General features: G+C 37.4%; 1 protein-coding gene across 1 annotated transcript in view; it reads right to left on the bottom strand.

The window, feature by feature from the left end:
• The window catches only part of TEX11 (testis expressed 11), a 249,949-nt gene that overhangs the window by 186,883 nt on the left and 48,222 nt on the right, over positions 1-14,844 (bottom strand). The window contains exons 6-7 of the mRNA XM_018044046.1: positions 10,239-10,319; positions 10,038-10,157 (exon numbers count right to left, since the gene is read on the bottom strand). Of these exons, the coding sequence (XP_017899535.1) occupies positions 10,038-10,157; positions 10,239-10,319 (201 nt within the window). The remainder of the gene's footprint in view (positions 1-10,037; positions 10,158-10,238; positions 10,320-14,844) is intronic.

The following is a 14,844-nucleotide window of genomic DNA, read 5'->3' as shown; positions in this document are numbered from 1 at the left end:
AGACATCATTGGCTATAGTAATCAAGACAGTGTGATAGTGAAAGGGGGATATACCAATATATCAAAAGGAAAGAATAAATATCCCAGAAATACCAATAGATCCACCCACACAAGTATGGCCAACTGATATTTAACAAATGTGCAAAAGCAATTCAATGGTGGAGGGATAGTTTTAACTAAAGGTGCTGGAGCAATTAGATATCCATAAACAAAAAAGGAAACTAAATCTCACACCTTCCAGAAAAATTAACTCAAAATCAAACACAGATTTAAATGTTAAAGGTAAAGCTATAAAACTTTTAGAAGAAAATATAGGAGAATATTTTCATATTTAGGGTTTGGTGAAGAGTTTGAGACATGACACCAAAAGCATAATCCATAATAGGAAAATATCAACTGGACTTAAAATTACTTTTGTCTGCAACCCTATTGAAAGACTTAACAGACAAGTTACAAACTACGAGAAAATATTTCCAAACACATATTTGCCAAAGAACTCAAATCTAGACTATATAATTTTTAAAATTCACAGTAAAAAAAACAAACAGTACAATTAGAAAATGCTCAAGACATGAACAGACATCTCACTTGAAGAGAACATACAAGCGGCAAATAAGTACATGAAAAAGAAATTCAACATCATTAGCCATTAGTGAAATGCAAATTAAAATTGATGAAATAATACCACATATCTAACAATAGCTAAAATAAATTAGGCACAATACCAAATGCTTGTATGCATGCAGAGAATGGGATCTCTCAGATATTGCTGGTGGGAATTAAAATGGCACAGCCACTCCAGAAAACGTTTGACTTGACAGTTTCTTCAAAAATAGACAGCTAAACATATACTACCCATTGATCCAGCATTTACAGTCCTGGGCATTTATCCACAGAAATAAAAATCTATGTTTAAACAAAAATCTAAAAAAAAAAACAAAACAAAACACTACACACAACTGTTCTTGTCAATTTTATCTGCAAAAGCCAAAATTGGAAACAACCCAAATTCCTTCAATAGTGAATGGCTAGACAAACTGTGGTATATCTATACCACAGAATACTACTTGCAAATAAAAAACAAACTATTGATAACAGAAAACTTGGATGAATGTCAAAGGAATTATGCTAAGTGGGAAAAGTAAATATGAAAAGGTTACATACTATACCATTCCGTTTTTATGTACCACTCCAAAATGACAAAATCATAGAACTGGGGAATAGGTTATTGGTTGCCTGGGACTGAGGACAGGGGAATGAATATGACTACAAAGGTGAAGCATGAGGAATCTTTGTGGTCATGGAACTTTTCTCTATCTTGACTGTGGTGGTGATCGTGGGGATAGTGGTTACCCAAATCTATCCATGTGATAAAACTGTATAGAAGAACAGATACATATGAGTTCACATAAAACTGGTAAAATATAAATAAGATTTATGGATTGTACCAATGTCAACTCCTTATGCAAGATGTCACCAAGGATGAAAAGTGGGTGAAAGGTACACTAGAGCTCTACTATTTTTGCAACTTCCTGTGAATCTATATTTTAAATAAAAAGGTTTTAAAAGTCATATTAGCTAATACCATCATTGATTTCATCAGAGAAGTCTAAGTATCTGGAAGCTCTCATGGTCATGGGAGATATATACAAGTTTTCCAAACTTCTAATTTTTACTTTTTTAAAAGTTTAAATTTTATCACCGGCAACAAATAGTTGGTTGCCTTCCTTGAAATCACATTCCCATTTCATTCATTTTTATGCTAAATACTCAAGTCTGAATTAACAAAGTTTATCTATCAGTCAGTCTTTCCAGTAAAAATGGTGTTCTGTGAAAACAAAACTAGCTAATTCAGCTCACAACCCGAAGAATTACATATGGGCCTTTCCTCAAGACAATCCTCACACTTTAATATACAGCAGAAATACTATGGGAACTTCCCTTTACATTACTTAGAATATTAAAACATTATATACTCTAGAGTCAAGGTTTAATAAAACTAATCATTTTTATTGCTTCACCAAGGGCATTTTAAAGTAAAACCATAATTCTTTTTACACCAAGGGTATAGCAATGAATACAATGACAACTAGTAAAGGATATGCCACTGTCTTGATTATTGTTTGAGTATCAGCAGTTTTACCCACCACTGCTTTTGGACCACTAATACAAATGTCAACAGAGTAAAAAAAGCAAATGCTCTGAATTATCAGAATACTTTTGACCTCAGAGATGCTCCCACCATACTAACTTCTTCTACTGCCTCACATCCACCCAGCACTTAAACTGCTATAGTCTGTCTTCTGTTTTTTACCTTGCCAATGATATTGCTTTCTAAGGTCACTATCATCTTCCAGAATGCCAGATCCTATAGCCTTTTCTTCATCCTCATTTTTTTTCCTATTTCTCTGAAGCACTGACCACTGCTAATCATCCAATTTTCCCTTGAAATTCTTTTTTTTTTCGTTTTTTTTTTAATTTTTTTTTTTAATTTTAAAATCTTTAATTCTTACATGTGTTCCCAAACATGAACCCCCCTCCCACCTCCCTCCCCACAACATCTCTCTGGGTCATCCCCATGCACCTGCCCCAAGCATGCTGCACCCTACGTCAGACATGGACTGGCGATTCAATTCTTACATGATAGTATACATGTTAGAATTCCCATTCTCCCAAATCATCCCACCCTCTCCCTCTCCCTCTGAGTCCAAAAGTCCGTTATACACATCTGTGTCTTTTTTCCTGTCTTGCATACAGGGTCGTCATTGCCATCTTCCTAAATTCCATATATATGTGTTAGTATACTGTATTGGTGTTTTTCTTTCTGGCTTACTTCACTCTGTATAATTGGCTCCAGTTTCATCCATCTCATCAGAACTGATTCAAATGAATTCTTTTTAACGGCTGAGTAATACTCCATTGTGTATATGTACCACAGCTTGCTTATCCATTCATCTGCTGATGGACATCTAGGTTGTTTCCATGTCCTGGCTATTATAAACAGTACTGCGATGAACATTGGGGTACGTGTGTCTCTTTCAATTCTGGTTTCCTCAGTGTGTATGCCCAGCAATGGGATTGCTGGGTCATAAGGTAGTTCTATTTGCAATTTTTTAAGGAATCTCCACACTGTTCTCCATAGTGGCTGTACTAGTTTGCATTCCCACCAACAGTGTAGGAGGGTTCCCTTTTCTCCACACCCTCTCCAGCATTTATTGCTTGCAGATTTTTGGATCGCAGCCATTCTGACTGGTGTGAAGTGGTACCTCATTGTGGTTTTGATTTGCATTTCTCTAATAATGAGTGATGTTGAGCATCTTTTCATGTGTTTGTTAGCCATCCGTATGTCTTCTTTGGAGAAATGTCTATTTAGTTCTTTGGCCCATTTTTTGATTGGGTCGTTTATTTTTCTGGAATTGAGCTGAAATTCTCTTTTCCTCTCATACATGACTCACGTTTATAGTCCTCTATCTCTGGCATGTCATCCCATCTTTATGTTTGCTTTACTTTTTGCTACATTCTCCCCCTCCCCCGACCCCAACAACATGTATACATTTATGAAATGAATTAGTTTTCTTATTCTCCCTTTTCTGTCTCTGAACTTAATGGTTTAGTTCTTCTCACTGAGCATAAATGTTTGCTTCCTTTATCTGCCCCCTTCATTTCCATTCTTGTTGCTAATACTACAGTCCAAGCTCTTATCATTTCATGCTTACACTTATGGTAGATTTATTTTTTCAATCCAGTCTAAGCATTATTGACAGATCGCACTTTGTGGTATCTTATCCTTTCCCAAAAACCATCAACCACTACACTACCTTTAAAAATTATTTTTTCAAAGAGCCTTCTCAATTTGGGCCTTCTCAACTTGACCCAAATTATTTCTTAAAACTCAGTCCTTACTATACCCTTTCACAAATACTTTCCTTTGAATAAACAGATCATTGAATAGTCCTTAAACCAGACATGCACATTTCTATCTGCATGACTTTGCTCATGCTCAAGTCTGTGTTATGCTTGGAATATCCTGTGCCATCTTCCCTGCTTATCTAAATCTTTTCCTTTCTCCAAAGTGCAAACTATGTTTTAAATCCTTTGTGTGTCTCCCTCTAACAACCCAGCCCACAATAATCTCACCCCCCGCTTCCCCTTTCCTACAATCATATAGCACTTGTCTATACCAGTGTCTCTCAATCTTTTATAGTGTATATACTACTGTCAGGAGTATATTGCTTAGAGAAATATCAACAACCTCAGATATGCAGATGACACCACCCTAATAGCAGAACGTGAACAGTAACTGAAGAGTCTCTTGATGAAGGTGAAAGAGGAGAGTGAAAAAGCTAGCTTAAAACCCAACATTCAGAAAACTAAGATCATGGCAACCAGCCCCATCACTTCATGGCAAATAGATGGGGAAACAATGGAAAGTGACTTGGGTTCCAAAATCACTAAAGACAGTGACTACAATGATGAAATTAAAAGACGCTTGCTCTTTGGGAAAAAAAGCTATGACAACCCTAAACAGCGTATTAAAAAGCAGAGACATTACTTTGCCAAAAAAGGTCCACATAATCAAAGCTACGGTTTTTCCAGTAGTCATGTACAGATGTAAGAGCTGGACCATAAAGGAGGCTGACTATCGAAGAATTGATGCTTTCGAATTCTGGTGCTGGAGAAGACTCTTGAGAGTCCCTTGCACAGCAAGGAGACCAAACCAGTCAATCCTAAAGGAAATCAACCCTCAGTACTCACTGGAAGGACTGATGCTGAAGCTGAAGCTCCAATACTTTGGCCAGCTGATGCAAAGAGCCAACTCATTAGAAAAGACCCTGATGCTGGGAAAGATTGAGAGCAGGAAGAGAAGAGAGTGACAGAGGATGAGATGGATGGATAGCATCACTGACTCAATGGACCTGAGTTGGAACAAACTCTGGGAGATAGTAAAGGACAGGGAAGCCTGGTGTGCTGCTGTTCATGGGGTCACAAAGAGTCAGACACAACTGAACAACTGGAAACAATACTACCATCACTCTTCAGGGGGACAAACAGGTCAGAGAGGGATAACAGCAAGTAGCTTCATTTGTAGAACATGCATTTAACATATTATTTATTATGTGCCAGCTACCATACTAGATACTGATGATGTACAGATTAATTTTTATGCTAATACTTAACTAGTAGGAAAGAGAGAGGACCGAGGCTCTTGGTATAATAAAGGTAGTGGACTTTCCAATTGACTTACGTCTTCAGGACATCCTTCACCATAGTCTTTATGGATAAGCTAATGGCTCATATGCTCCTATGACCATACCATCTTTTATAAGTGCTCTTACTCTACTAAAGAGTGAAGGGTAGGAGGGAGTGGGAGGGAGGCTCAAGAGGGAGGGGATATATGTATACTTATGGTTGCACAGCAGAAACTAACACAACATTGTAAAAGAATTAGTCTCTAATTAAAAATAAATTTTAAAAAACTTTAGAAAGAAATCAAATTGTTTTAAATACATAAACTCAGCAAAATTTTCAAGGCCATAAAAAAAAAAAGAGGAAAGGGAGCAGCAGAGGACATAGCCAGCAGAAAGAGGCATTGCCAATAGACAAGGGAAATGGGTTAATTTGGAGAAACACCAAGATCTACAGTTCCTTCTACAGTGCTAAAAGGTTATAGATGGATAATCTGTGGCACAAGGGTAAACACAATACTTGCATCACCTTACCACCTTAAACAAAGTCTGTGCTCCACCTGATCTACGCCACTCATCTTGCACTTATATTGTCCTTTGTCCATTTTTCAAAAAGTATTTATAACCTAAATGCCCATTTTTCAAAAAGTATTTATAACCTAAATTCCAAACTAGCTTATCATTTTCTTAAGGGTGGTAACCATACCTTCAAAAAAAAAAAAAAAAAAAAAAGAGGCAAGAATGTACAATAAAGATAATCTCTGAAACAAGTGGTGCTAGGAAAACTGGACAACTACATGCAAAAGAATGATATTAGACCATTTTCTCTTACCAAATACAAAAGTAAGCTCAAAATGGATTAAAAACCTAAAATGAAGGACTGAAAGTCATAAAACTCCTAGAAGAAAACATAGGCAGAAAACTCATTAACATAAATACTAGCAATATTTTTTTGGATCTTTCTCTTAGGGCAAAGGAAATAAAAGCAAAAATAAACAAGTGAGACCCAAACTTAAAGCTTTTGCACAGCAAAGGAAACCAATGACAAAATGAAAAGACAATCAATTGAACGGGAGGAAATATTTGTAAATGATATGACCAATAAGGGATTAATATCCAAAATATATAAACAGTTCATACAACTCAACATCAAAAAAGCAAACAGTCTGATTAAAAATGGGCAGGTCTAAACAGACAGTTTCCAAAGAAGACCTTCAGATGGTCAACAGGCACATGAATAGATGCTGAACCTAACTAATGCAAGTCAAAACCACAATGAGATATCGATTCACACCTGTCAGAATGGTTATCATCAGAACGAACACAAATGACAAATGTTGCCAAGAATGTGGAAAAAAGGGAACCCTCATACACTATGGGCTGTAAACTGGTACAGTTAGTATGGAGAACAGGATAGAAGTTTCTCAAACACTAAAAATAGAACTACCATATGACTCAGCCATTTCATTCCTGGGTATATAACTGAAAAATAAAACACTAACTCGAAAAGATACATTCACCCCAATGTTCATAGCAGAATTATTTACAATTGCCAACATATGGAAGCAATCTAAGTATCCATCAATAGATACCAAAAGAAGATGTGGTATGTATATGTACTGGAGTACAGCTGCTGCTGCGGCTAAATAGCTTCAGTCATGTCCGACTCTGCAACCCCACAGACGGCAGCCCACCAGGCTCCCCCATCCCTGGGATTCTCCAAGCAAGAACACTGGAGTGGGTTGCCATTTCCTTCTCCAATGCATGAAAGTGAAAAGTGAAAGTGAAGTTGCTACTCAGCCATAAAAAAATAAAATTTTGCCATCTGCAACAACATAGATGGACTTGGGAGGGTACTATGCTAAAAAGTGAAATAAGCCAGATAGAGAAAGAAAAATGCTGTATGATATCCCTTGTATGTGGAATCTAAAAACTGCATCAAACTAGTGAATAAAACAAACAAAAAGACTCACAGATGCATAGAACAAACTTGCAGTTACCAATAAGGAGAGGGGAGGGGGTAAGGGTTATATAGGGGTAGGGGATTAAGAGGTACAAACTATTATGAATAAAATAAGCTATAAGAATATATTGTATAATATGGGAATATTTTATAATAACTATAAATGGAGTATAACCTTTAAAATTGTCAATCACTATAGTGTACATGTGTAACATATAACACTGTACATCAACTATACGTCAACAAAACAGTAAATAAAATAAACCATATAGGTCTTTTTCACAAGAACTACTATCAAGACAAATGTATCCCTGTCACAGTATATAATATAGAGTTGTGATCTCTTAAATATTAGATTTTTATAGGCCTGAGGAGGTTAAATAACAGAGCAAGGTCATAGAGCAAGTTGGTAGAGGAGTTAAGATATAAGACCAAGACCTGCTGGACTTCATATCAATTTTTCAGTGGTTGCATTAAAGTAACCGACAAAGGATATTAACATTTAAAAGCAAACAAAATTACCACAAAGGGTTCTCTTTTTATACAGTAACGTAATTTGAGTAAGCTCCAAGAGACAATGGGGGACAGAGGAGCCTGGTGTGCTGTAGTACATGAGGGGGTCACAAAAGAGTTGGACATGACTTAGTGACTGAACAACAACAAAGTTTTGGGTAGGGAGTGTTAGACTAAAAGTCAGAGAATCATGGTTCTAGTCTTAGATCTTCAATTAACTTGCATCATCTCTCTGAATCTCAGTTTCATCATTTAAAAAATGAGAAGGAATTAAAACCTAACTAAATGGGTAATATCTCATATCCATGGATCAAAACACTTAACATTATTAAGACAGCAATACTCCTCAAACTGATTATTTAGATAGCAACACTCCTCAAACAGATTCATTGGTTTTCTTATCAAAATCCCAGCTGGCTTTGTTGCAAAAATTAACAAGCTTTTCCTAAAATTCATATGCAAATGTGAGAGACCCAGGAAAGTAAAATAATCCTGAAAAATAGCAAAGCTGGAAAATTCACCCTTCCTTATATCAAAACTGACTACATAGCTACTGTCCTCAAGACACCATAGCACTGGTATAAGGACAAACATACAGATCAATGGAACAGAATCAACAGTTCAGAAATAAATCCTCACATTTCTGATCAATTAATTTTTGACAAGGGTGATAAAACCATTCAATGGGGAAAGAACCGTCTTCAACAAATGGTGCTAGGACAACTGGAGAGTTACATGCAAAAGAATGCTAATGGACTCTCATCTCATGCCATACATGAAAATTAACTTGAAATGGGTCAAGTCCTAAATGGAAACTCTAAATCTATAAAATTCCTAGATATGAAGAAATCAGAGCCCTCAGAGACTAGTGGCAGAAGTGTAAAATGGTACAAACCCACTGTGGAAAACAGTCCAGCAGTTTCACAAAAGGTTAAACAGAGTTATCCTATTATTGAGCAATTATATTTCCAGGTATGTATCCAAGAGAAATAAAAACATGTACATGTAAAAATCTGTACATGAATGTTCACAGTAGAATTATTTACAATAGCTCCAAATTGAAAACAATCCATATGTTCATTAATAGCTGAATGGATAAACAAAATGTGGTATATCCATATAGTACAATAATATTTGATAATAAAAATACTGATAGATGCTACAACATAGACTGGGCTTCCTTTGTGGCTCAGCTGGTAAAGAATCTGCTTGCAATGCAGGAGACCTGGGTTCAGTCCCTGGGTTGGGAAGATACCCTGGAAAAGGGAAAGGTTACCCGCTCTAGTATTCTGGCCTGGAGACTGTATAGTCCATAGGGTCACAAACAATTGGACATGACTGAACGACTTTCACCACATAGATTAAATTTGAAAACATGCTAAGTAAAAGAAGCTAAGCACAAAAGATTAATTGTTATACGATCTCATTTATATGAAATGTCCAGAACAGATGAATCTATAAAGACAGAAAGTAGTTGCTAGCAGTCAGGAGGAATAGGGAGTGACTGCAATGGATAGGGGATTTGTTTGGGGTGTAATGAAAATGTTTTAAACTTAAGATTGTGCTAGAAGTTCTCAACTGTATGAATATACTGAAACCATTGAATTATATTTTAAATGTGTGAATTTTACAGTATATGAATTATATTTCTGTGAAGATGTTAAAAAATGAGATTAGATGATTTTTAAATTCTCTTTCATTTCCAGAATTACATAATTTCAGAGAGCAAACTCATCCCAGCTTATATTTTGTCAACTTAAAATGCACACCGAACAGCTTGGTGACAAAAGAAGGAAACCTATAAGCCAAACGGAGGTAAAGTACAACTCTGAACACTGACATCAGCACACTTTTAGAAAATATTAGCAAACAACTCAGAATAATTGCAAATGTGAAGGCTGTTTTGGGGCAATACTTTAGGTATTGGAGAAGGAAATGGCAAACCACTCCAGTATTCTTGCCTGGAGAATTCCATGGACAGCAGAGCCTGGTAGTCTACAGTTCACGGGGTCACAAAGAGTCAGAAATGAATGAACGACCAACACACTTTAGGCATACTATGAACGTAAGAGAGTCACAGAGATAGGTGTTTCAAATAGAGACCACTGCCACAAATAAATGATAGATATTACATGCAGTGGTTGAAAATAAGGATTAGTTATCTAAGTCTTTTCAATTTCATCTACCCCAATAAATACCAATTACCATTAGTAATGTCACCTTCAGCTATAAAACAGAGATTAAAAAGGTTAAATAAAATATGCAATAAAAGACCAATGACACCTGACTTTCTTCTAATAGGTTATATCTCATCACTTTTGCATTTACATATAGAAAATGCCACACTGTAAAGCTCTGGTGACTATGATACCTACTGCTTCTGCTTGGTAAGAAAGCACTTTCAAAAGGTCCCTCTCCACAGTATTCTTCTGCATAACCACATGTTCCTCAGTGGGGCTCCTCTGAGTTAATTTGGAATATAACTGCTCCAGACTCTGGAAAATATAACACAACACAATGTAATGGTAAGAATAACCACAATTGCTACTAACAGTTAAAAATCAACAGTAACTTACAGTCATGGCAGATTGAAAAAAATCATCAGCAAGTGCCACATTTCCAACATCCACCCATCCTTTTCCTGTTTTCATACTCATCTGGAAGAAAGAAGGTACAAAATAATTGTTAAAAATTCACACCTCAAAGACGTTCAAGATGGCAGAGGAATAAGATGGGGAGATTACCCTCCCCACCCAACAAATACATCAAAAATTCATCTGAATATGGAACAACTTCTACAGAATGCCTGCTGAACACCAGAGTTCCAAAAAGGCAAGCCAACCTCCCTACAATAAGGTACAACAAAAGATAAAAGATAAGAAAATAGACAAGATTTCAGGACAGGGACTTGTGCCCCTGGGAAGGAATCACCAAAGAGGAAAAGTTTCCACACACTCAGAAACCCTCTCAGAGGAGGGGTCAGGGGGGAGCTTTGGAACCTCCGAGAGAAAAACAGCAACAGGTGCTTAGAAGGCAAAACGGAGAGAATTCACCTGAGTTCGTTGTCAAACAGCACTTTTCAGCAGAGAAGCAGCTTACATGCCCTTCACGACAACTGGGGCTAGATGCTCAGGCTCAGGCCTCAGGGGTCAGACCCCAGGGAGAGGATCAGGGTTGGCTGCCATCAAGATACTCTGAGGGGACTAGAACAACACAGCTGAGGGAGTCCAGGGAAAATCATGGGCTAGCCAGAGAGGCAAGAGATCACTGCTATGGGAACACTCTAACTACACACTCCCAGAATGCAGGACCTCACCTTTGCCAGTGCCATAGGTGGGATGAGTCAGCTGCGGTCTACAAAGGTAGCAAAGACACTGCAAGAGCTAGAGGCAGAGGACAGGAGGCCAATACAATCTCAACCCCAGGGGTTGCAAGTGCCACCAAGTTGTGAGCAGGCACAGGTCACTGCCGACACCTTCCTGGGAGACTGAGTAGTTTGACTCTGCTGAGGGACCCACAACTCAGGGCCAGCTCCCATGGGGAAGTACATGAGCCACCTGAGACTGTGGAAACTTACCACAGGTCTTGGCTCCAGCAGGCACTCCCCACACACCCCAACTGTGTCCAACTGAGCATGTGAGCCCTAATAGGCTGCCTTGTGTCTGGGTTGGGAACAGACACCAGAGAGCAGCCTACAAACAGAGGGAGGGCCAAAACCAAAGTGGAACACCAGAGGATGTGTGAGCAAAGGAGAGAAGCACTCCTATAGCAGGTGCAGTAGATTAAATCCCCACAATTAGCCTGAGACTGTGGGCTTAGGAGCAACTGTGGACTTTAGGAGCAAGTACAAGCTGGAGGAAGGCAAGATATGAGTCTCAGACACACTGCACAGAACAGCTCCACAGATCTTCCTAGAAATATTGGAGGAATTTCTGAATAGCCAGATTGACTAGAGCACACAGTGTGGAAAGGTCAGTGGAGGAATTACAAGAATATTTTCATATTACCATTCAATATATACTTTGCTATTTTTTCCCATGTTGTTTTTTTCTCCATTATTCTTTTAATTTTTATTTTTATAACCTATTTATAAAATAAATTAATTTTTTCCCTATTTTTACAGTATTTTAAAATTGTATTACATTTTCCCCATGTTTTTTATTTTGTATTTTTGCTAGTCTAGTTTTTAGTATTCATTTTCACTTATGGGTTTGTCTATTGGCTTGACTGTTCTCTTCTGACTCCTGCTTTTATCTTAATTTTATTTCTTTTCTCTTTTTTTTCTCTTCTGTTTGTAAGTGTGTAAGTTTCTTTGGGTGTTCTGGGCTGTTCAGTGGAGCTTTCACCATTAGTCTTCTCTGCTGTGTGACCTGTGAAGTCTTGGTCCTACAGTAAGGGGGGGTCAGGCCTGAACCCCAAAGGTGGAAGACCCAAGTTTAGGACTTTGGATCCCAGAGAACTCCCAACCCCATGGAACATTAATTGATGAAAATTCTCCCAAAGGCCTTAACACTGAGACCAAGTCCCACCCAAAGGCCAGCAAGCTACAGTGTCAATGCCTCACACCAAAACTTCTGCAAACAGGAACACAACCTTGCTCATTAGCAGAGAGGCTGCCCAAAGCCATATCAAACCCATACACACCCCAAAACACACTACTGGACCCAGCACTGTCCTTCAGAGAGACAAGATCTAGCTCCATCCACCAGAACACAGGCACAAATCTGCCAAACCAGGAAACCTTCACAAGGCATTGGTCCAACCCCACCTAGGGAAGGGAGACTCCACGGTTAAAAGGAACTACAACCTTCCCACCTGTAAAAAGGAGAACCCAAACACAGTAAATTAAATAAAAGGAAAAGACAGAGAAACATCCAGCAGGTAAAAGAACATGGTAAAAACTCACAAGACAAAACAAATGAAGAGAAAATAGTCTACCTCAAAAATAAATCAAGATTAACGATAGTAAAGATGATCCAAAGACTAAGATGTAAAATGGAAGCACAGATAAATAGACTGGAGTCACAGATCAAGAAGATACAAAAATGTTTAACAAGAGTATCTGTAAAATAATCCACAATATTAACAGATTAAAATGAAAAAATAGGAACAATTCAATAGATACAGAAAAAAGTATTCAATAAAATTCAACAATCATTAATGACAACAAACTTAAAAAAAATATTTAACAAGGACCTAGCAGAAATAAAGAAGAGACAATCAGCAATGAACAACACAATAACTGAGATTAAAAATACACTAGAGAGAACCAATAGCAGGATAACTGAGGCAGAAGAATGAATAAGTGAGCTGAAGACAAAATGGTGGAAATAACTGAACCAGAGCAGAATAAAGAAAAGAAGATAGTCTCAGAGAACTCTGGGATCACGTTAAACATACCCAACCTTTGAATTATATGGGTCCCAGAAGAAGAAGAGAAAAAGAAAGGGTAGGAAAAATACTGAAGGAGATTATAATCAAAAACTTCCCTAACATGGGAAAGGAAATAGCCACCCAAATCCAGAAAACCCAGAGAGTCCCATACAGGATAAACCCAAGGAGAAACACACCAAGACAAATACTAATCAAACTTATGAAAATTAAACACAAAGAACAAATATTAAAAGCAACAAGGGAAAAGCAACAAATAATATTCAAGGGGATCCCTGTAACAACTGATCTTTCAACAGAAACTGCAGGTCAGGAAGGAGTGGCAGGATATACTTAAAGTGATGAAAGTGAAAAGCCTACAACCAAGATTACTCTACCCAGCAAGGATTTCATTCATATTCAAAGGAAAAATCAAAAGCTTTCCAGACAAGGAAAAGTTAAGAGAATTCAGTACCACCAAACCAGCTTTACAACAAATGCTAAAGGAACTTTTCTAAGCAGGAAGCATAAGACAAAAGAAAAGGACTAAAAAAACAAACCACAAACAATAAAGTAAACGGTAATAGGATCATATATATCAACAATTACCTTAAGTATAAATGGATTAAATGTTCCAACCAAAAGACACAGATTGGCTGAATGGATATAAAAACAAGATGCCTATATAGGCTGTCTACAAGAAATCCACTTAAGACCTAGAGACACATACAGAATGAAAGTGAGGGGCTTGGAAAAGATATTCCATGCAAATAGAAATCAAAAGAAAGCTGGAGCAGCAATACTCATATCAGATAAAATAGAAAGACTGTTAGAAGAGACAAAGAAGGGCACTACATAATGATCAAGGGATCAATCCAAGAAGATATAACAATTATAAATATATGTGTACCCAACATAGGAGCACCTCAATACAGAAGGCAACAGTAACAAAGTAATAGTGAGGGACTTTTACACCCAACTCACACCAATGGACAGATCATCCAGACAGAAAATTAATAAAGAAACACAAGCTTTAAATGATACATTGGACCAGTTGGACCTAATTGATATCTTGATACATAAAGGCCATTTCATCCAAAACAGTAGATTGCACTTTTTCTCAAGTGCACATGGAACATTCTCCAGGAGAGATGACATCTGAGTCACAAATCAAGCCTTGGTAAATTTTAAAGAACAGATATCATTTCAAGCATTTTTTCTGACCATAATGCTATAAGATTAGATATCAACTATGGGGAAAAATATAAAAACACAAACACATAGAGGATAAATAATATACTTAAGAATCACCAAGAGGTCACCAAAGAATTTAAAGAGATCAAAAAATACCTAGACGTAAATGACAATGAGAACACAACAACTCAAAACCAATGTGATGCAGTAAAGGCAGTGCTATGAGGGAAGTCTATGGCAACAGAATCCTACCTCAAGACACCAGAGAAACATCAAATAAACGACTTAACCCTAAACCTAAAGTAACTAGAAAAAGAACAAAAATAATCCAAAGTCAGGAGAAGGAAAGAAATTATAAAGATCAGAGTAGAAATGAAAGAAATGAAGGAGACAATAGCAAAGATAAATAAATCTAAAAGCTGGTTCGAGACAGCAAAAGAGACACAGATGTATAGAACAGTCTGTTGGACTCTGTGGGAGAGGGAGAGGGTAGGATGATTTGGGGGAATGGCATTGAAACATGTATAATATCATATATGAAACAAATCGCCAGTCCAGGTTCGATGCAGGATACAGGATGCTTGGGGCTGGTGCACTGGGATGACCCGGAGGGATGGT

This window comes from Capra hircus (assembly GCF_001704415.2).
Source record: "Capra hircus breed San Clemente chromosome X unlocalized genomic scaffold, ASM170441v1, whole genome shotgun sequence".
In the NCBI taxonomy this organism is placed as follows: domain Eukaryota; kingdom Metazoa; phylum Chordata; class Mammalia; order Artiodactyla; family Bovidae; genus Capra; species Capra hircus.
This window is presented reverse-complemented; position numbering and strand designations above follow the sequence as displayed.